The 23,594-nt window shown below is 45.2% G+C and overlaps 1 protein-coding gene across 1 annotated transcript in view; it reads left to right on the plus strand.

Moving 5' to 3' along the window:
* The window catches only part of HADH (hydroxyacyl-CoA dehydrogenase), a 47,316-nt gene that overhangs the window by 12,689 nt on the left and 11,033 nt on the right, over nt 1-23,594 (plus strand). The window contains exons 2-5 of the mRNA XM_059661970.1: nt 10,772-10,900; nt 13,996-14,153; nt 17,939-18,065; nt 21,044-21,133. Coding sequence (XP_059517953.1) covers nt 10,772-10,900; nt 13,996-14,153; nt 17,939-18,065; nt 21,044-21,133 — 504 coding nt within the window. The remainder of the gene's footprint in view (nt 1-10,771; nt 10,901-13,995; nt 14,154-17,938; nt 18,066-21,043; nt 21,134-23,594) is intronic.

Consider the following 23,594-nt stretch of genomic DNA (forward strand, 5'->3'; position numbering starts at 1 on the left):
GCTGAACCACTGAGCTGTGATGACTGGACGCTTTCTTCCTTTTTAGGGTATAATATTCCATTGGAATGTTTTTAATGCAGTGATATTTCATTGCATGTATACACCACATTTTATTTAGCCATTCTTCACTGATGGATACTTGGGTTGCTTCTACCTTTGGTGTTGTGAATAATGCTGCTGTGAACATGGGTGTACAAATACCTATCAGAGGGGCCTTTTCATTCTTTTGGGTATATACCCAGAAGTGGGATTTATGAATCTTATGGTAATTTTATAAATTTTTTGAGGAATTGCTATACTGTATTCCATCGTGGCTGCACCATTTTACGTTTCTATCAGCAGTGCACAAGGGTTTCAATTTTTCCACATCCTTGCCAACACTTATTTCCTATTTTTTTATAATAGCCATCCTAGTGGGTGTGAATAGATCAGAGGTTTTTATACTATGCTCTAATGGACTTTAAGGATTCCATGAATTTCCTTGGTGGTTTCCAAACTCCCCTTCCCTGATCTCTGTTTTACATGTCGTTTTCTGTTTGCATTCCTATGAAGAGGATTTTCTGGCTAAAAAGTTTGGAAAGCCACCACACTGAATGATCTCTAGGGTATCTTCCTGCTGGAAAAGTCGATGGTTTTGATGATCTGTAACTAATAAACATGAGCAATAAATGCTGTTGCCCATCTCTGACATTGCAGTAGGTGAGAATCAAAGGTGCCTCAGTGTCCTCAGTGTGAGAGAGAAGAAACCTGTGTTGGAGGGAGTGAACTTAAGTGACCGTGGCTACTCCATGACCTGGTTCACACATGTGCCCTCAGAGAGGGACACAAACACAGGGTCAGCATGCCTCTGGCCTTGTCCACAGCCCCTTTGATAAAAGGTTTGGGACATATTCTCATGCTGGAGGGAACTAAGCATTAGTCCGGTTTTGAAGACACAGGGATGGTCATACTGCTCAGTAGTTGGCTCCAGTTTCCTCTTTTCCTGGCCTCTCAACCAACTGGGCCAAAAATTGGTTAATCTGCTCACCAAAATAACAGAGACTTTTGTACCTTTTTCCCCCCACTTCATAATTGTCTAAAGACTTCGGTTATTAACTTTTTTTCTTTCCTTTCAAACTAATAATATGGTTTTTCATAAATCTAAAATAACTTGAAGGATATATAAAATTTGTTACAGTTTCGAGCAATAAAACCAGTCATGATTCCTTAAGAACTTACTCCTAAAATAATTTACACATTGAGTTTTTTAAAAAATAGGTCTATTATTCATGTATTCTTTTCATGAATATTAAGTGTCTCCCATGTGCTAGACACTGGGCTGGGTGACAGGTAAAATGTGATTGCTGCTCCTGAGGAGCTCACTGTTCAGAGAAAGAAATATAAATATGAACAACCGACTGTAATAAAGGCACAGGTTGCCTACCTGTCATATCTGGGATGTTACATGGTACAGATGAAAGTTTTGGTGGTTTAAAACTTTAAGGTAAGGCTTTTAAACACTTATGACATATAGTAATGAAAAGGGGACATTAAAAAGTATATGTAACCTGGCCGGCTTGGCTCAGAGTTTGAGCATCAACCTATGAACCAGGCAGTCATGGGTTGATTCCTGGTCAGGGCACATGCCTGGGGTGTGGGCTCAGTCCCCAGTAGAGGGTGTGCAGGAGACAGCCAGCCAATGATTCTCTCTCATCATTGATGTTTCTATCTCTCTCCCTCTCCCTTCCTCTCTGAAATGAATAAAAATATATATTTTAAAAAGTATATGTAAAAAAAGACATATGTATATATTGTACTATATATGTGTATATGACGTTCATATTTACTGGAAATTCTGGTGGGCTGCAGGTAGTGGCGTGCCAGAACCACACTACATTGGTGTTTGTGGCAACAGCAACTTCAGACTCTGAAGTGGATGATGCAGCAGCTGTTTTAGAAAGGTCTCCAGATATTATCTTGAGTTCATAATCAAAAGTTGATGTTGGTAAACTTTTCCATCTTTCCCCCTTAATACCTGGAATTTCTCCTATATACTGGTTGGTTAGTGACCTCTTTGCTGGGATTTTTTTTTTAAATCCTCACCGGAGGATATTTTTTTTCCCCCCACCGATTTTATAGAGAGAGTGAAGGGAGGGAGGAGGGGGAGAGAGAAACATTGACGTGAAAGAGACACATCGATTGGTTGCCTCCTACTCCCACCGACTGGGCCAGTGATTGAACCTGCAACCGAGGCACTTGCCCTTGGCCAGGAATCGAACCCATGTGCCTTGAGTCCGTGGGCCAACGCTCTAACCACTGAGAAAACCGGCCAGGGCAGATTTGTGGGATTTTTCATAAAATAGCTTTTGTGTTACCATCCTAGGGGTTGGGCCACCATTATTACACAATTGAGTGGCCTTTGGTGGCTCACACCAGCTTCACACCCTGTTATTTTCTTTCAGTATTTGAAGGCCTGTATGAAAGATCTGCTATATCTGTAAATCAGTGGAAGCACAAGAGGAAGTGACATCCTCTCCCAGAGGTTAAGAGAGGTTTCACTGAGGCAGAGATAGCCTGCGTTGGCGTATGAAGGATGAGTTGGAGTCCCCAGGCAGCTCCTGGTGGTGGGAGTTGCTTAGGCAGGGGCCCGGAGCCATGAACTAGCAGGGAAGGGGAAGCCTGGTGTGGCTGGAGAGGAGTACAGGCTCAGGTTACTACTCTGCAGCGTTAGGTAGTTAGTAGTTATTTATTAGACAACCATCATGTGCAAGGCATGTGATACATATTAGGGGCTATAAAGACCAAATCAATTTCTGCCATTGCAGGATTTTAAATCTAAGAGCAGATATTGTTACACAAAGATCCAAGTGACCCAGTTTACTTTGGTATAAAGTAGCATAATAAGAGCAATAAAAATCTAGCTCTGAAGTTTCAAAAAGAGGAAAGAGTACATTCATTGGGGGGAAAAGCTTCATTGGAGCGTGTAGCGTTTGAAATGGGCCTTGAATAATGAACAGAGTTTCTTTGGACAGTAAGGGTGAAGTTAAAGGAAACGTTTTTGTTCAGTCAGATTATGCCCCTCAAAAAGTGGTACCATTAATAAAGGTCAAGAAGAACTGGTTTCAGGATCGAGATGATGACTGTAGCTTAGGACAAAAGATGCTGGTTTCAGTATAGTTGGAATTATGAGGATGATTCCAGAAGGAAAAGATATAGAGACAGATGAAAAGAATATTGAAAGCAGAAGCTTAAAAGATACCTCTGTTTAGAGGCTGAGAGGATTAAGAAAAGTCACTTAATATATCTCAAATGAATAGACAGAGATAAGAAATGGAAGAGCTTTTCAGAAAAGAGGCCCTAGTTGGCAGTGTGCAGGCTGCACAAGGTGGAGCCAAAAACAGGCATTGGCTTTAGCAATCAGAAGATCATTGATAAGTACCTGTGATCTCATCCAACGGTGGTGGTGGAGGAACCATGTTGCTAGAGTTTGTGAATTGCATGGCTCAGGGGAGAGTGGAGCACCTGATGTAGTGAGGAGAGCATCAGCTAGCAAGCATTGTGCACCTTCCATGTGCCCAGCACTGGTCTGAGCACTTCAATCCTCACAACAAACCTGTGAGATGGGATCAGGAAACTAGAGAGGCTGCATCATTTGCTCAAGGTCACGTAGTAAGTGGCTAAGCCCTGGGTTAAGCCTAGGAAGTCTGGTTCTGGAACTTGTGCTCCACACCCTGTGCCACTCTGGAACTGAAGGACTTTGGTCAGAAAGCAAGGCCAGCTTCAGGTGGCTAAGGATGTTTGTGCTCACCCCACCCCCCACCCCCGCCTGCTCCTTTTTTCTTACTTTCTTTTTTAAATGAAGAGCGATCCAAGCCTGTTTGTGAAAGTGGTACGTCATAGGAGGGAAAACCTGAAAGTGGAAACCAGAAAGAGAACAAGTCTTGGGATCAGAAAGGTGTAAGCTCAAAAATAAAATAATTATTTTAGGAGGCTGTATGTGGATCCAGTGTTAGGCCTCAGGTTCTCGCAGGAGGAAGGGGACTACTGAATAAAAATAACCAGCTGAAGTGCCTCAGACTGTTCCCTTAGACCCAGCCGTGCTTTTTGGGGTCAGGAACAGCCAGCATGGGAGGGCTCTGGAAGCAGGCAGCCCGAGCTTCAGGTCCAGACTCTCAGTTTGCTGTGACAGTGCCTCCCCCAAAGGCTGTATAGACACTCAATCACTGAGCCACGTCTGCAGGACAAGAATGTGCATGTCTAACAAGTTCCCAGGTGGTGGTGATGCTGCTGGTCCAGGACCCGCACTGGGAACCCCTATTCTAGAGCCATGGGTGTTTAGGGGCTCTTTTGAGTTTTTAATGCTCACATGGAAACTGTCATTTGTCTGTATAGGTGTTCTTATTTGTCAGGTCATTTTTGCTGTGGATAGGACTGTGATTTGATTGAACCGAAGGCTGTTTATGTGTTACCAGATGTGGGACTTTGGAAATGTTATTTAACCTCTTCAAAGCCCAGTTTCCTCATCTATAAAATGGAACATGATGCCAGTTTCATAAGGACTGCAAAGGTGTATTAGTAGGACTTTAGTTTGGGACAGAACTGACATGCGGTTATTTAGGAGGAATTTTTATTGTTATTATCACCGAGTCTCATAGTTACTAAGTAAGGCAGGGAAAAAGAACACCAAAAAAATCAGTTCCGTGACATTTCCATAAGGTAGCATTTTATTATTATTGTCTATTGAAATCTGGTTGTCTTGACAAATCAGGTAGCATTCCTTGTACTCCTCTAACTAGGTTACAAGAAGACAAGTTCTGGAGCCAGGTTCTTGAAACCTGGCTGCTCAGCCTCACAGCTGAGTGACCTTGGGTGAGTGATCCCACCTCTCCAATTCTCTTTCTTCATTTGCAAAATGAGGATGATGCTTCTTCAACAGGGTTGTTGGATTGATCAGAAATAGTCTTGGAACATACAACTATGTGCCCAGCCCACAGTAGGTCCTCAGTACAGGACACTTTCTTTTTGTTTCATTTAGCTTTTTTTCTTGTTCTTGTTTTGTTAGTCTTCACCTGCGGATATTTTTTCCGTTGATTTTCAGAGAGTAGAAGGGGTGGGTGAAGAGAGAGAGAGAAAGAGAGAGAGAGAAATATCTATGTGAGAGAGAGACATCTTTTGGTTGCCTCAGCAGGCTGGGGATTGAACCTGCAATCCAGGTAGTGCCCTTGACTTGGAATTTTGAACCTGTGACCCTTCAGTGCACAGGCCGATGGTCTAACCACTGAGCAATGCCGTCCATGGCTGGCTTTTTTCTTTTTAAAGGCCTATGTTCTTTCTGTTAGAGGAGGGTAGGTAGGGACTGTTGCCTCTACTAGTATAAGCCCTCCCAGCTCTTGGGGAGAAATAAAACTGTATTAAAATTTCAGAAATGAGATGGCTTCTAAGTGGCCTGTGGCTGCCTAGCCATGCTTAAGGCTGCCTCAGTTATTTGAGCCAGTCTGAGATAAGAGTCACACAGCTGTCAGGGCTGACATGGATTATGTGGGGGGAAGGGACAGATTGCTTGCATCCTGAGTACATCCTGTGATAGGCCATTTAGACACAGTAGGAGGGGAATACCAACCCCAACATGGGCCCCCATAATCCTATGGATATTTTATTAAGTATCTAATGTGTAGCAGGCAGTGAGCTAGATATGCTTCATTCATCACTGATTCATTCAGCAACTGTGCATTGAGTGTTCACTGTGGGCTGGCACTGGGGTTTGCAAGGATGAAGTTGCCCTCAGGGTATTGCCAACCTTGTGTCCCCAGGATATGACTGCAAGAAATGATTGCAAGGAACTTGAGCATTAGCTTGGGTTCCTCTCTGCAGGTGGGTGGGATGAAAATGCTGCTCTAACTTGAAATCACTTTGAGTTATGCTATTATGGTAGTTGATTGCTATGTAATAAATTGTGGCCGGCACAACAGCGCTTCACCGTAAAATGATGGAAAGTTAAATTTTCTCTTTTTAAAAAATTTTATTGAATTTATTGGAGTGACATTGATTAGTAAAATCATATAGGTTTCAGGTATACAATTCTATAATACAACATCTGCATATTGTATTGTGTGATCATCACCCCAATTCAAATCTTCTTACATCATCACCATTTATCCCCCAATACCTTCTTCTACCTCCCTTCACGCACCCCCCTACCACCCCGCCCCGCCCAGTATCTCTTTTTCTCCTGTCTTTTCATCATTCAGACCAACCATATCCACTTTGGGTTGAAACTGGGATGTCCTTTTTCCCTATGTCTTGGAATAACTACACCATAAGATTTCCTTTGTATTTTCCTAAACCAAGGAAAGAAAAGCTAAAGTAGAAAAGGTTTACAAAAAATTTAAAAACCTGCCAGGGATAACTATTTAGAGCATACAAGTGTTGCTTTCTCACTAGACCAGAAATACCAGTTTAGACATTTTGGAGAGTCCAGAATTGTAGAAAGTGCTCCAGTGACTTGAGGTAGGGAGAAACATTGAGCTGAGTTCCACGAGAGCAGCTTCTTCCACCGTGCGTGCGGCTCCAGGAAGTTTTGCAGAAACGGGGAAAGAAAAGCTGCTGCCTCCTCTCTGTTATGTTGGCCCCTGCTTTCACCTCTTCTGGGTGAGAGGGGAAAATTAGCAAATGTTTCACATACTCTGTCACTTTCACATGGTCATCTGACATTTGCACTTGGCTCTCTTGAAGGTCACCTTGAATTAATAGTTGTTTTTTTGGCCAGTGTCTACCTATGTGTGTTGTCTGGAGTGTGCTCATTCAGACCCCGGGTGAAGCCAGGTAGTGACTGAATGGCCCAGTCTTCTCGTGGGGAGGTTGGGGCAGTTTATCAGAGAGACTTTGGATAGGAGTGGAAAGTCAGCATTTAGGCTGACCATGATTTTTCCTGGTTGAATTTTATTGTTCTATAACGTCTCTTGGTTTTCTTGAATATTTGAGGGTGCTTCCTCTCCAGGTTTGGTTCTGCTTACACCTTTAAAACCAGTAATCATAAGGCTAGTATTATGGCTCCTCAACAATAACAAGAACAAAATGTCTGTCACTATCACAATCAAACAAGATGATGATAACTTTGAAAGTGTCTTTCTAGAAAAACGGTGCGATGTCACCTCTCTTTCTTGTTCCGCCCCCCTCTTTAAATTTGACAATCCATATTTGGAACCATATAGTTTGATTTTTATATTTTCTAAGTGAAATCACAGTGTCTCTAAGTAACAGGACTCTGCCCTCATTTCCCCCCCTCTGTTTCCTTCAGTGTTGGCTTCATCTTGTGCCAGATGTGCTTGAATTCCCCCTATTCCCCAACACCTTGAGGAGCAAAAACGCCTGAGTGATGCATGCTGCAGGGGAAGTGAGGGACATGGGCTGGGACCAGGCAGCTGGGAAGTGGAGAACTAATGTCTGGCCTTGCTAGGATGATCTAGGTTCGAGGTTAAAAAGAACAAAGTGAAAGTCACTTCTGTCATTCCAGAGGGACTGTCAGAACACAGGAGCCAAAACAAAAGTAGGAGGTTCGCCAGCCAGCACCCTGCTTGCTGCCCGCAGCCTTGCAGAGGATGTACATTCTGCAGTCACCCCACCTCCCTTCAGCTGCTCCCCAGGGGTGCCTGTCTCAAAGCAGGTTCATTTCATCACCAGCTCCATCTGGAATTTGAGATTTATTTTCTTAGTTTCTGTGTCAGGGTTCACCACTAACATCCCTTTGCTCCCCTCCCCACCACCCCGCGCCCCCCCCCCCCCCCCCGATTTGTTTATTTACTACAAGGGCTGACAGCCCGCTCTCCATATCTGCTGGTTATGCATCCTCGAATTTAACCAGCCTCAGATAAAAAATATTCAGAAAAAGAATTCCAGAAAGTTGATCCCTAAACAATATAGTATAACAACTATTTGCATAGCATTTACATTGCATTCGGCATTATAAGTAATCCAGAGATCATTTAAAGCAGTGGTTGCCACCCCGTGGTCCGTGGACCGCTGGTGGTCTGTGAGGTCTGAAAGGTTGGCGACCGCTGATTTAAAGTACACTGAATGGTGTGCATAGGTTCTATGCAAATGCTACATCATTTTAATCAGGGACTTGAGCATCTGTGGATTTTGGTAGCCACAGCGGGTCCTGGAATGAATCTTCTCATGGATATTGGAGACCCAGGGATGACTAGAGTTTCTTATGGCTGTAATCTGTTACAGCCATAAATCAGCAAGGGGAAAGGCTACTGGGTAAAGTCTGGAGTGACCATTCCCCAGCCTCCAGAGTCCTTTTCCAGTGGAGTCAATAGGACACACTTAATTCCTCCAGCACCAAGTTGTGACAGCACGTATGAAGTGCTGTCTACCAGGCACACTCATTACAGTGGTTCTCAACCTTCTGGCCCTTTAAATACAGTTCCTCATGTTGTGACCCAACCATAAAATTATTTTCGTTGCTACTTCATAACTGTAATGTTGCTACTGTTATGAATCGTAATGTAAGTATCTGATATGCAGGATGGTCTTAGGCGACCCCTGTGAAAGGGTCGTTTGACCGCCAAAGGGGTCGGGACCCACAGGTTGAGAACCGCTGCATTAGAGACTCAGAGCCCTGGGTTTTTATTAGGGCTGGTCACATAGGCATCCTCTACCTAGCAAGTACTAGAATTCCTAGCTCAGAAGGAAAGCAGGTGTTCAGCATAAACCACGCTGTAGAGTCCAGGTGCAGCAAGCCTTTCTTATCAGGGAATGGTGGGAACCCTCCCTGAGTCTGAGTTTCCTGATGCAGCCAAGGGTGTAAACAGTCTCAGGCCTGCTACATGGCCTTTATACAGTTTCTAAAGTTGCTCTCACTTTTTACTTTGAATTTATTGAATTGGACTTTCACATTCGTGTCCAGTGATTAAGATGTTGGCTAGATGGGCCTTATTCTGTCATTGCTTAGGGGGAACTATTGTCTGGGTCAGTGGGTGTTTTGCTTTCTGGACCTGGTTTTACTTTGACGGTGCTGCCTGCCTGCTTGCAGCCTGGGCTTCTGCTCAGAGAGCAAGTTATCAAGATGACTCATGCCCCCTTCACCCCTTTGCCAAGCTGGGCTTATCAGACTGTCTGGTCCTGGTAGACTTCCTTCTCTTGGTTCCTAGGTGGGCTTGGATACTGTCTCCCAGCTCCACAGGCACGGACTTGCAGCTTTCTGGGGAGAAGCGGGGTCAGGGAGAATTGTAATTAACGCCCATTTAAAACCCGTCTTGCCATTTTTAAAAATATTCTTTGGAAATCTGTCTTTGGGATTTGCACCTCTGTGTCTTTGAGTTTTGTTCTTCTGTTTCTTATTTTTTTTCCTTTTTGTTTTTTTCCTTTGAGTTTTAGCTGCCTGGTTTCACAAATCTCACATCTGACAGGGGTTTAGAATTACATACAGTTGACCCTTGTACAATGTGGTGATTAGAAGTGCAGTCAAAGATTCATGTGTAACTTTTGACTCCCCAAATCTTAACTAATCTTAATAGCCCACTGGCAGCCTTACCAATAACATAAACAGTCGATTAACATATATTTTGTATGTTATGTGTGTTATATACTGTGGCCTTGCAATAAATAGAGAAAAGAAAATGTTAAGAAAATCATAAGGAAGAGAAAATACATTTGCAGTATTTATGGAGAAAAAATCCACGCGTAAGTGGACCAGTGAAGTTTAAACCCATGGTGTTCAAGGGTCAGCTGTTCTATTTTCTGTCATCTCCGGGCAGGTTCATTCTCGCTGACCTGCCTCTCTCCTACGCAGCCTTGATGCCTCAGAAGCTCCCAAGCAATGGCTCTGCAAGGCTTCTCACACCCAGAGAAGGCATCTCAGTGTGTGGCCTCGTATGTTTGCATCAGGTCACATGTGCCCTGTTACTTATGGCTTGAACTCATTCACTTACAACACCTGCCTCTGATGTGACCAGATCTGTTTTTAGCCACACCAACCATTCCACAGTCTTGGCCAAAGCTATGGGCAAACTGTGATGACATAGGGACTGTGACTGAACTAAGCTGGTTGCTTTCAAACTTGTGGCAGTTTCACTAAAGTGCCCTCAGGATTCAGCTACAGTGGGCATGGGGAAGGGAGGGGAATTGCCCTCCTAAATGAGAGTCTTGTCACTAAACAACCCTTGAGGACAAGGGTCTTTTTGCACCATTACTAGAGTTTAAGTCTTACCTCTTGGTGATGCAAGGACTGCAGAAGAGCAGAGCCCAGGCGTAGAGCTGTGCAGAACATGCCGGCTCTGAGGACGGATGTGGGGGACCATTGAGCATTAGAATATGGCTAGATATGGCTAGTGCAGCTGAGGAACTGAAATTAAAATACATTTTTTTCGATTACAGTTTACATTCATTATTTTGTATTAGTTTCAGATGTATAACATAGTAGTTAGACAATCATATACTTTACAGAAGAATTAGATCTTTAATTTTACTTAATTTCAATTAATTTCAGTAGCTACATGTTGCTCATGGCTTTGGTGTTGTATAGGGCAGTACAGGAGGCAATTGTAGTGTGACCTTTAGAACTCTGATTTAGACGGCAGGTTTTGAGCATTTGTCATTCGCATAAAGGGTTTAGAACAGCGCCTGGCGAGAGCTGTGTTTTTAGCAAAAACTGTGTCTAGATAGTGTTGGCCTTCTTATGCTGACTTAGTAGTTTGACTAGAATGTGGAATATGAAACTCTATATTTAGCTTTTATATTTTCTTTTCTAAACAAAATTATTATTATTATTTATTATTTTTTGCTTTAGGTTGCTGCAGCAACTGGCCACACAGTAGTGTTGGTGGACCAGGCAGAGGACATCCTGGCAAAATCCAAAAAGGGAATTGAGGAAAGCCTTAAGAAAATAGCCAAGAAGAAGTTTGCAGAAAACCCACAGGTAATTTCTTATTCTCAGCATCCTCAAGACCAGTCCTCTGACCACTTCACATTCTTGGAGGAAGGGTGAGGTGCTGGCCTTTGCTTACTTTTTCAGTTTGTTTATGTAAAACACATTTCTCCAAAACTTTAGACCAATATAATAACATAGTCACTAAACATACAGAGGAGACTGGTTAAAAAACAGGAGAATTAAGTAACCACATTGTTGGGTGGGATTTGAGGTTGAGGAGAAAGTTCTGCAGGTAGTGAACTCATTCTGTCCACAGAGTTTAGGATTGAATGACACCTATTTTGTTATAAGGATGCACGAGAGAAAAACAGAAAGATAATTCTCATACTTGTAAGTTAAAAAGAGAGTGAGACCATAAATACTATGTTTCGATAGAAACTTTCGGTTGCTTAGGTAACATGTAATGCCTGTTATTGATGTACTTGTGAGAGCGGAAAATACAGAGTCATTGTCACTTCCAGCAGCAGCAGAGGTACGAGAACTTGAGGAAGGCCTGGAAGGCCAGGACTCTGGTTCACTGACTCCTTTTCAATGGACCTTCACAAGTAATTAGATGTACTGCAAAAGGCACCCCAGTGAGTCTTTGCTTACCTTTGTCACCTTATTAAAGTTGCGTAGGGTGGTTTCCTTGGGGCTTGAATGGAAATTCTCCATATACAGGCAGAGAAGAGTGCCGGTGGGGATTTTGTTCTTTTTCATCTGAGGTATCCACAAGGATGTGTCTAGGTCCCTTTAAAAATCTTTTTATTGCCCTGGCCAGGTGGGTCAGTTGGTTGGAGCGTCATCCCATACACCAAAAAAGGTGGTGAGTTCGATTTCTAGTCAGGACACATACCTAGGCTGCAGGCTCGATCCTTGGTTGGGAGGCAACTAATAAACATTTATGTTTCACGTCCATGTTTCTCTCTCTCTTTCTCTGTCTCAAATCAATAATAATAAAAAAAAATCCTTGGGCGAGGATTAAAAGAAAAAAATTTTATTGTGATAAATCCATATAAGAAAAAATTTGCCATTTTAACTCAGTGACTTTAATTAATTCACACTGTTATACAACCATTACCACTGTTTGTAAAACTTTTTCATCTCTCCAAAGACTGTACCCATTAAACCATAATTCCCCATTCCCTTCTTCCCCAGTCTCTCTTAACCTCCAGTCTTTCTGTCTGTCTGAATTTACCTGTTATAGAAAACTCAGTAAGTGAAATCATACCATATTTGTCTTTCATTTGGTATAATTCTTCAAGGCCCATCTATGAACTTCATTCCTTTTTATGACTGAATAATATTCCATTTTATGTGTATACCACATTTTGTTTATCCATTCACTTGTGAGTGGATACTTGATTGTTTGTTTGTTTTTTACCTTTTGGCTATTATGAATAATGCTACACTAAACATCAGTATACTATCTGTTCAAGTCCCTCTTTCAGTTCTTTCAGTTCTGTACCTAGAAATGGAATTGCTTGGTTATATGGCAATCCTGTTGTTTTTCTGAGGAATCACCAATCCGGTTTCCATAATGGCTGCACTGTTTTACATTCCCACCAACAGTGTACGGAAGTTTCAGATACTCTACATCCTGGCCAACACTTGTTATTTCCTTCCTCCCTTCCTTCCTTCCTTCCTTCCTTCCTTCCTTCCTTCCTTCCTTCCTTCCTTCCTTCCTTCCTCCCTCCCTCCCTCCCTCCCTCCCTCCCTCCCTCCCTCCCTCCCTCCCTCCCTTCCTTCCTTCCTTCCTTCCTTCCTTCCTTCCTTCCTTCCTTCCTTCCTTCCTTTTTTTCATAAAAGCCATCATAGGAGGTGTGAAAGTGGTATCTCGTCTTTTGGGTTTGCATTTTCTTAATATCTAATCACCTTTTAAAAATCAGAGGGACAGGGTGGATCTAGTTTTCAGAGTGAATTTGAACCCAGATCGATCACCTGCATATTTTCCTTGTTTACCCTGCAGACTGTCCTCAGTGGGCAGAGTCTAGCCCCGTCCTGCGTGTAAATAAATGCCCCTGTGCCCAGGTCGCTGAGCTCCAAAGAGTCACTCCGTAGGAATCCAGTCTCCTGACATTTCTCATCTCTGCCAGAAACATCCTCTGAGAGGGACGTGTCATCTTCAGCCTGTCTGGTTGACGTACTGTATTAACCTAATATCAAGCATCTAAAATTTTATAACATTGATTAATTTTGAAATGATATCTTCGATATATTGGGTTCAATAAAAATTTTACCTGTTTTCACTTTATAAAATGCAGCCAATGGAAATTTAAAAGTGACCTGTCCTCTCACTTCATGTTTCTTTTGAACAGCTCTGAGAGTTGGCTATTCAGTGATGATTTGAGAGCCTTGGCTGATTATGACCATTTCAATGTCCGTGGGCAAATTACATTTTGAAACCAAATGGCAGAACTGTCTGTTCCTGCCCTGAGGTCTGTTTGTGGAGACCTGGAGTCATGATGAGGAAAGATGGGACTTGAAGCTCTCGAGAGCAGAGGCTGTGCCTGGCATGTTTGTGAAACAACCAGTTGCTGGCCTGTGATGGGAGAGTATTGTCTGGGGAACGCTGAGTTTGGCTTTCTTACCCTCTCTGTTGCTCTTACTCAGCTCTTCCCTACCTCCTGTGAGAGGGCAATAGTCAGCACCACCTCCCAGACTGACGGATGGTCCTGAGCTAAGCTTTCACCCTTCCCCGGAAGGACAAATTATAGGCTTCCTGGACCAGAACCTGGCAGCCTGTCACTCTGGGGACAGATGTCAGCAGGCCAGTACAGGCGCTGTTAACAGACGGTTTAGTAACCAGAGCAGAGCTGGCCAGAAGCCTGGAAGGTTACAACCTATAGCTGACAGTGATAGTTGACCAGCAGCTGGGCTTGTCCACAGGCCGAATTCTTGCCTCGGTCTCTAACATACATGGAGATGCCGCTGTCCCTAAGCAGGAACATAGGGAGTTTTACTTCTCAGAATCTCGAGGTGCATTCAGGTTGTGTCAGGTGTGTGGGCCTAGTCTCACCCTCCTCTTTCCTTCCCCTTAGCAGTCAATCACACTCCATTTTCCAGTGAGCTCAGTGAATGTCTCCTTCCTTTCCCGGCAACAGGCAGGCAGTGAGTTTGTGGAGAAGACCCTGAGCAACGTATCGACCAACACAGACGCAGCATCTGTGGTCCACAGCGTGGACCTGGTGGTGGAGGCCATCGTGGAGAACCTGAAGGTGAAGAACGAGCTCTTCAAGAGGCTGGACAAGTTTGCCTCCGAGTACGTGGACCCTGACGTCCTTGGGTCTGAGGGCTTCCTCCCGGGAATGTGGCTTCTGGCTGTAAGCCCACTCCCCATGTCGCCCACAGCTAGTTCCCTTGGTCTCCAGTCACCATTCCCAGTTTGCTTCCTGAGGATCCGGCTGCCCTGATCTGATTCTGGTCCCCAAACAAAGGTGGAATTTCCCATGGTAAATGGAGGGTCCATCCGGGCCAGGCCTTTGCCTCTCGCAGCATCTGGGTCACGGGCCCTCGCAGGCCAGAGGGTGGAGGAGGGCATGTCCTTCAGTGTCTGCTGAGGACCCTCAGAGCGGTTTCCCATGTCCCCTTATTTGGGTGGAACTAACAGAATGGTGTAAGGGAAGGGGTGCCTCTGTCTGCACAATGTTTTTCCAGGGCTCTCCTGTTCTAAGCTTTATCTGTATTAAATCATAATGGTTTTGTGAGCATTAAAGGAGCATTAAGTTCTGACCAGGCTCTGGCGAAGGGTGGGGAGGATAGCCAGCCCCATGAAGGTTAGGCTTGCAGGTGCCTGGGACTCAGGACTGTGCACGGTCAGCACGCTTGTGCACGTGCAGCTCATGTTCTCAGAGTCTGGAGCCTTCTGTTGTGCTTGACTCTGGCTTTTGGTGATGGTGACACCTGACTGACTCATTCATGCTCCCCTGCTGTTTCATTTGACTGCACTCACCCTTCTTGGTCAAAATAAGATTATATGACACAAGTAATTCTTAGGCAGCCACTAGTGAACAGTGGCTACAGAGAGACCCTTGCATACCAGCCTGCTGGAATGTCAACCCTCAGAGCTCAATGGCCTGGGTTCAGGAGAGGCCCTGCCCCAGCAAAGAGAAGAGACTTATCTTTCTGTCACCTGTCTATCACTGCCAGTCTGCATGCTCATGCTCTGTACACTGGCATGTAGGGGGGCTGCAGAAACACCTAACAGAAACTGAGGGCTTTCTTGGTTGGCTCCAAAGTCGGCAGGAAGCCCTCTAAGATAAGCAGACACTTGCCCCGGGAAAGGGAGTATAACCGAGTAGTTTGGCCTGTCCTATATAATAAAAGGCTAATATACAAATTGACCGAATGGCAGAATGACCAGTTGCTATGACGCACACTGAACACCAGGGGGCAGAAGCTCAACTCAGGAGCTGCCCCTGGTGGTCAGTGCGCTCCCATAGGGGGAGCACTGCTCAGCCAGAAGCCGGGCGAGTGCGGCGGCAGTGGCAGGAGCCTCTCCCGCTTCTGTGGCAGCACTAAGGGTGTCTGACTGCCACTTAGGCCTGCTCTTACGCTGTCAGTTGGACATGCCCCCGAGGGCTCTCGGACTGCGAGAGGGCACAGGCTGGGCTGAGGGACCCCTCCCCCCCGCCCCCCACTGCCAAGTGAATGAATCTTGTGCACCAGGCTTCTAGTATTGCAATGTTGGTCATTCCCTGGTGACAGTGACAGGTGTGACTGCCCTCTATGTCAGCATCCAGTAATGGGAGGACTGTAGGGAAAGTGAGGGTTCTGGGGCCAGCCCCACCACTTCCCTCTGGTTGTGGACTGCCAGCAAACCTTTCTGGCTCTCAGTTGTATCATCTGTAATTTGAGTTGGGTTAGGGGTAAATAATTTCAAAGACCATCCCAGTTCTAACTCTAAGACTAACTTCCCTAGCAATCTGTAAAATAGGGGGAGTGGTGCCCACCACAGATGTGACTGTGCTTCTGGCCATCAGCTGTCCTTCTCTACACGCTTGTTTTCATTTTAAGTAGCTTGAGTAAGATATACTTTACTGCAGTGCTTTACAGTTAGGTCCTGTAACAGGAGATGAAAATATGTTTCAGTGATAGCATTCCGGATGGAGGAGGACATGACTGCTCTCGTGTAGGAACTGCAGATGAAAGCTTGGCTAAGACCCCGAGTCAGCTGAGTCCTGGCTCTCCCTGCCGACACTCTTGGACTCTGACCCACCGCAGTCCCCACCACCCCCTCTTGCCTTCTCCACACTCAGGCCTGCAGGCACTGCCAGTGATCATTAGGCTAGCACTGTCGATTTTTTCTTAGTACATTTAAGAGAAAAATAGCTTTTTTTGTAACTGACTGTCAGAAAGGAAAAAAAAAAAGATGGTCCAAGAAAGGGAAAATGTGAGGGCATACTTTTGTGGAAGATAAGAGAACCCTGTATACTCATTATGCAGCACATTGTGTTTGTGTTGGAAGAAGACATGAGATGCTGGTAGGAGCAGTGGGAGGAGACATTTCCCCTTCTGGAAAACGTGTGCTGGGAGTGTCCTAGGTTGGGGACACTTGGGACTGGGCTCTGTTGTGACTTCATCCTTTCACAAAACATGCTCTGCAATCAGTGCTTCATTTCCCCTTTTTGCAAGTGGGTTGCCCTTCAGATGTCCGGTAAATGCCCTTCAACTGCCCCTGCTGCTATGGCTCAGGGTGTGTGGTTTGTGGCAACCACACTCGTTGTTATTGCAGAGGATCTTTTCTCATTATCTTCTGTATGGGGAGGTAGTTTATTTCCTCCATTGACCAAAAAGCAAACAGCTTTGAAAACTAGAATTTTAAAACTTTAAAATTTAAAAAAAGAAAAAGCCCCTCTACCTGGCTTTTAAATTGGCTAACTTGGAAGTTGTTGAGAAAGCTGGGTGCTGTGGTGCCTTAAAAGTGAGCGCTCTCCTGTGTAAGATCCGGAGGATCTTTCCTGGGGGCTTGACCAGCCACCCAGCCACACTGGCTTCTCCTTTCACCTCAGTCTTCTCTCCTCTTTCCAAATCCACTTGTTTCTCCTCTCAGCCTTCTGCCCCTCCTCCCACTTGCCCCTGATGTTTTGGTAAGCAGGAACCACAAATCCTCAGTAAAGGACTGCTCTCCTTCCTGCTGTATTGTGACCAGGCCTTTGTGGTTCTAATTAGCATTAGGGTGTTTTGTATCTACTCATCCACAAGGTGGTGCCATAGGAAAGCTTGTAAGTCTTGCCTATTTAAAGATTTGCCTGTTTGAAAAAAAAAAAGATTTGCCTGTTCATTTGGCACCCCACTTTATTGTGGTCTTAAAAATTAAATTTGGTTTAAGTCAGTATTTTTTTTTTAATTTCACAATATTTTATATGCACAAAAGAAGACGGCACTGTCTTTTTAGGAGCACAATACCTTGAACTACATTTATCATGTATAAACATGTATGTTTTCTTTCCCAGTTCTACTTGTGGAACCTTAAAACTGCTTTTGGACCAGGTGGTTTTCTTCTCTTTTCATTTGAATTCCCATTCAGTGGAGAAGTAAAGCTTTTCACTGGGGAAAAGATCTTCGTTCATGCTTCTTATCTGATGGTTCTAGTTGAGAATCCAGGTGTTTCTTTACAACTTTTGTTTGAGTGTCTGGATGCATCCTTTCTTTCATTGGTCTTTGATCACTTAGAGTTTTATTTTATGGCTGAGGTTGGTTAAGTAGCTGCCTCCTTTTTTCCCTCATACCATGAAAATTAATACAAGTGGAGAGGAGAAATTTTGCTCCCTAAAATTAAGGAACGATTGGCAAAGATTAATAAGTACTCCTTTGGAACAAATAACTTTTAAATTACTTAATATAAAATTTTAAAATTAAGTGAACCAGATCACTTGACTTCAGTTTCTTATATGAAGAAGTCTTTTCTCTGACTTCCTCCGGGGGTCAGGACAGCAGATCTGGGCAGGAAGTGTTGTGTTGCCTCATGCATTGCATCTGAGAATAGTCCTGACTGTTCCCAAAGATGGGATTCATTCCGATAACCTACCATCTTTCTCTCCACAGACACACAATCTTTGCCAGCAACACTTCCTCTCTGCAGATCACGAACATAGCCAATGCCACCACCAGACAGGACCGCTTCGCCGGGCTGCACTTCTTCAACCCAGTGCCCATGATGAAGCTTGTGGAGGTCAGTGGGCCCCTGCTGTGTGTGTCTGCTTGCTTTGCAACTCTGTCCTGCTCCTCTGATTCGCACCCGCCCTGCCATGGGGCATTGCACCGGAAGGATTCTAAGTGGGTGGGAGAGGGGGGGTAGGTTGTCCTTGTGCTGTGTTTTTCTGGGGATAGCCTATCCTTTCAGAGCCAAAGGAAGGCCCCTGTGCTTCGTTTCTCCACAGCCCTGTGTTCTGACCCGTGATGTCCAGGAGGGCAGTTAACTTTGTGGAATGTTAGTTACTTGTTTGTTCCAAAGCTGGTGGGCAGTGCAGAGAGAGGCATCTGACTGGGAGGCAGCACTAAAGATCACTGACTTGATGCGACCAGGGGAGAGCCACACGTGTTTGGTCTCGGTGAGGCCAGTTTGCTCCAGGCTGTAGATGGAATTCTTATTAGACAGCCTGGTTTTACACAAGAGCCACTATCACCTCCTCGTCCACTGCTCCTGGGATGAATTTGGCCCCATTTAATAGGGCCTCAGTATTGTGCCAGGGTGAGGCACATCTTTTGGGTGTTGTGATCAGAGCTATTTAAAGAGCTCCTGATAACCTTGAACTTCCTGACCACAAACCCGCAGGTGGAAGGGAGTGGCCTGGGAGAGCTGCCCCAGCCTTCCTGGTTGCTGCTTCTGTTTGCTTGGAGACTTGGGGATGAGGAAGATGGAGTCACAGTAGACAATTGGTACCTGAAATGTGGCAACTTGCCTTTTACAGTGGACTAATGACGGGGTGTGAGGAGCAGCCGCTATTAAAGTAGCATTTGTTGTGAGGTTGGAGATTTATTGCCGTGCGAAGTGTGGGGGATGTGGAGCCCGAGTGTTTCGGGACTTGTTTTCCCCACTGCTGCCTTCTCCAGGCCTTGCTCCTTCCTTTATCCCTGCCCTCCCCACCCCACCCCATCCCGCAGCAGCGTGAGCGTTAGGTTTAACGAGGACTGTTTTCCTATAGTTTTCTGTCGAGTGACAGCTCTGACCAGCTTGCGATAGGAATCTGTCTGTTCTACTAACATTGCTCCTCAGCTTCTTCCAATTTACCCCATTCCCTATGGCGGTTTTTGAAGAATGAAGAGGGGATAGAGAAAACCACATTTATCCTCTTTTATGCAGAAAAGAGCAAAAGAAGTGGAATGGGATTTTTAACATTTCTGTACTTAGCAACTAATTACTTTCTTGTGTAAACCACATATCATGTGCATATGTGTTTTGGAGATAAAGACACATTTTATAGATTTACTTCAAACTCTAATAATGTTGTTTTCAACTGCATTTATTGGATCGGGTCCATCTGTGTCTTTGAAAATGTTGCACATTGGTTGTTAACAGCTAATACTTATTAGCAAATGTTAGCATTCTCTAGAAAATATTTTCTAAAAAAGAGCTCTTCTCTATTCAGTGTTTATTCTTTAGCTTTCACATGTGGCTGAGTGGCTCTTGCCTTTTACTTGGAACTGGATATATATATATATATATATATATATATATATATATATCTTCAGACCCTGCTGGAGCTATAAACAGATTATGTGTAGCATGTTGCTCTTGGTTAAGTGAATGAATATGCAGCCCTCCCGTTAAAAGCCTTTACCATTGACTTCTTTAACACATTATTTTTAAAACTCCGTACTGCGCGGCCTGTGCCCTACTCCATATTTGTAGCTCTGATGGGATGTGCGGCACCTCCTTAGATCAGCTCTCGGGTTGCTCTCCGATGGGTGATGCCACAGAGCAGTGTCGGGCCTGGTTCTTCCCAGCCTCGTCCCCATCTTCCTGGCGCTTTTTTCTGCTTCCACTTACTGACTTCCCTTAGTGTCCTGGCACTCCACCACACCCCAGGCTGTGCTCACATTAAAACACAGTGAGAATCTCTTCACTTAGCTGCACCTTTCATCTTGCACAGGTACTGGCTCATTAAGGCACATGGCGCCCTCAAGTAGGGTGGACGTATCGGGTGTCCTCATCCCATGTCACAGGAGAGGGGCACGCAGGGTTGGTCTGGCCTGCCTAAGTTCATAGACAGCGTCTGATGGAGAAGTCCCGCCTGTTTGCTTTGACTTTCGGTGAAGTCCTTAAGTGGCATTTACAGTGTGTGTGTGTGTGTGTGTGTGTGTGTATGTGTATGTGTGTATATATATATATGTATGTATATATATATATATATCTCCATCCTTTGGTTTTTTTAAAGTATGAATTCACCTGGCTCTCACTCTTTTTGCCAGAATCTAACTCTTGACATGTAAAGTCAATGTTTCCTGAGGGCTGGCTGCGAGGCATGGTGCTTGTGCCGTCGCCTGTGGATCCCAGTGGCCCACTAGACCCTTGCACTGCACCTCGTAGGAGGTACGAGGACCGGGGCACCTTCCCAAGGTGCCTGGCAGGCCAGCCCCAGCCCTGGGCCCCTGTTTGCAGGAATTGAAAGCCTTCCTCTGTGGTTGGTCTGTTCAGAAGCAAAGAGAGCCTTTAGGCTCCTCCAGTTACCTCCCTGAAGTGGTAAACAGGAGCAGGTAAAACACCAGCAAAAGCCGGCACCTAGGGAGCAGTTCCTGCCTGCTAGGGCTGCAATCCTGCCCTGCCTCACAGTCTCGCCTCAGTTCCTTGAGACAGGTAGAGTGATTTCAGTGTCGTTTTAGTCTCACAAAACATGCCAAGTTGTGGGCCAGGAGGTGGTGCAGTTGGGATTTGAGCCCAGGTCTGTCTCACAACAAAGCCTGTAAAACTCTCCTACACGAACCCTCACCCTTTTATTTTAGGCCTTGATTTTGTGTATTCTGTAGTACTTCAGTGTCTTAAAGTGGGCGTTTTGGTAAACATTTTGTTTCTGGCTGAGATCCTTCTATTCCGAAACAAAAGCTATTTTTGCTGCCCGTGTGGGTGCTTTTGGTCAATGTTTCTTGAACTGTTCTGTTAAAATTGTGTGCTGATCTAGGTCATAATTCTTCTCCACTTTGCATTTCCAGGTCATTAAAACGCCGATGACCAGCCAGAAGACGTTTGAATCTCTGCTAGACTTCAGCAAAGCCCTGGGAAAGCATCCTGTTACCTGCAAGGTGGAGTCTGAGTAGCATGGGAAGGGCTGATTTTCCCGGGACCTGACTTGCTCCAGGTGGAATTCTTGTGCAGGAGAACGATGCGGGAGATGGGGCACTTGTGCTGCAGGCTTGTCCATGGATTGGGAAGAGTGAGCTGCGCCTCCTTTCTAGCTCGCCAGGGCCGTCATGGGGAGTCTGAGATCCAAAGGGGCGAAGCAGACTGTTGAAGAGTGGCTGTGTTTCCACAGATGGATTTTGTTACTCCATAAGCTTTAGCTTCTGGGCCTCAGGAGCCAGGACCACCCTGTGTGTCCGGCACAGCCTGACGGACCCGTGCATCCCAAACAGAACACGGGGCCTTCGCTGTTGGCAGGAGCAGCACGCATAGTCGGGAGGTGATGAGAGAAGAGCAGCCCGCCCTGCCCCAGGTCATGCTAGGGAAGCTGCTTCTCAGTGGAATGCTGCGTTGTCGTTTGTGTGTTTTGTTTTCAGTAAGAAGTGCGGTCAAATGGAAAGCATGCCTCGACCTTTCCCCTTAGGGTCCCCAGTTATGAGCTGTAAAGTCACCCTGGCCCTTCATTGCTTCGCGTTGGTTGCCTCAGTCTCTACATTTGTTTAGTTACTCACTGGTTCTCCCGAAATGTAAGGGCCACACTTCTGCGTGACTTGGCAGCTTTTCTAAAGGGGCAGTTGTGTCACAAAATGCCATTAAAAATTTTTGTAACTATCTCACCTTTTTTTTACCATAATTTTCTGTATCATTGTTGTTCTTTTCATAGCCTACTTTTGCTTTCTAAAAGATTCCTTTTTAAAAATATATATATTTTATTGATTTTTTACAGAGAGGAAGGGAGAGGAATAGAGAGCCAGAAACATCGATGAGAGAGAAACATCGATCAGCTGCCTCCTGCACACCCCCGACTGGGGACATGCCCGCAACCAAGGCACCTGCCCCCGACTGGAATCAAACCTGGGACGCCCCCCCAGTCCGCAGGCCAACGCTCTATCCACTGAGCCAAACCAGTCAGGGCTCTAAAAGATTCTTGAGTTTGAACTCACAGTATTGTATTAGCCCATGAAGACTCAGGTTGTTCACGAATCAGCCGAGTCAGTCGCCTGTGGATGTGGACCCCGGGCGCCAGAAAGAGCAGAGCAGCACGTGCCAGTCCCCAGCCCAGGAGTATAGGCTCTTAGGGAGTCTCACTTTCCTAACACTCGTTTTTTATTTGTTTAGTTTTGTGGTTTTAAATTGTCTGGATTTTTTAAAAATCATGTTACTAACCAGATGTTATGATTGGACTTTCTTACCAGTTTATGCTGTGTGAGTGGCAGGTAGTAGTAATATGCTAGAAAGAACAATGTGTAGCAAATCAGAGGCTGGCTGTAAAAGTGGGGGTGCAGGGCCGACCCAGTGGTCAAGCTCAGCAGCACAATCAATACTTCCTGAGAACAAGGGCTGTTCCTCCACGGGGGAGCCACGCCAGGCGCAGGGATGGGAACTCTTGGTCTCACAAAAGTACCTGTTGTATCATCCAGAACACTTTCTCCAGACTAGACCGTAGTGCTTCCTGGGAGTCTTTCTGGGTCAGTTATTCAGGCTCTTGGAGAGGCATCCTGACGATATACGGCACCCACATAGGACAGGGGTCTGCACGCTCTCATGGATAGGGCCAGAGTGAATATTTTAGGGCACGTGGTTTCTGCTGCAGCCTCTCAATCCTGCTGTTGTATCGGGAAGGCAGCGGAGACAGCACATGCTGAGATGAATGTGGCCGTGTGCCAATAAACTTTATTTAAAAACAGGCTGGGAGGGGGGGGGGCTGGATTTGGACTATAGGATTGCATTGGTAATTGCCAACACCTGACATAGAAGAGTGGCATTCATGTGCCTGCAGTGTGTCTTTTCATAGTGAGAATTCACAGGAAGGAGAGTGTGAGGTAAAAAGGTTAAGGCCGTGAACTCCGGAGCCAGCCAGACTGGGTTCACCTCTTGGCTCTGGCACTTACTAGCTGTGTAACCTTGGACAAGTTACTTAACCTTTCTGTGGCTCAGTGTCCTTTACTGTACAGATAGGTAATAACAGTACTTACCTCACAGGGTTAGTATGAGGAATCCTTCCTATCTAATAAAAGAGAAACATGGTAATTGGCGTACGACCGCTACCCTTCCCATTGGCTAATCAGGGAGATAAGCAAATTAACTGCCAGCCAAGATGGCAGCCGGCAGCCAGGCAGCTGATGCGAACAGGGAGGCTTGCTTGCTTCAGTGACGGAGGACTCCAACGTTCCCCGCCTGACTTGCTGGCCTCTCAGCTGCAACTCTAAGCAACTATGTTGCAAATATAGAAGCTAAAAAAAACCCAGAAACCTGCTTTACTCAGCCGGGCTTCAGCCAGCCGGACCGCAACATTGTATCAAATACAGACAGCAAACAAAGGCCAGAAACCTGTTTTCAGCAGCCGAGGCCTCAGAGCTAAAG

This window comes from Myotis daubentonii, chromosome 1 (assembly GCF_963259705.1).
Source record: "Myotis daubentonii chromosome 1, mMyoDau2.1, whole genome shotgun sequence".
Classification (NCBI taxonomy): Eukaryota; Metazoa; Chordata; class Mammalia; order Chiroptera; family Vespertilionidae; genus Myotis; species Myotis daubentonii.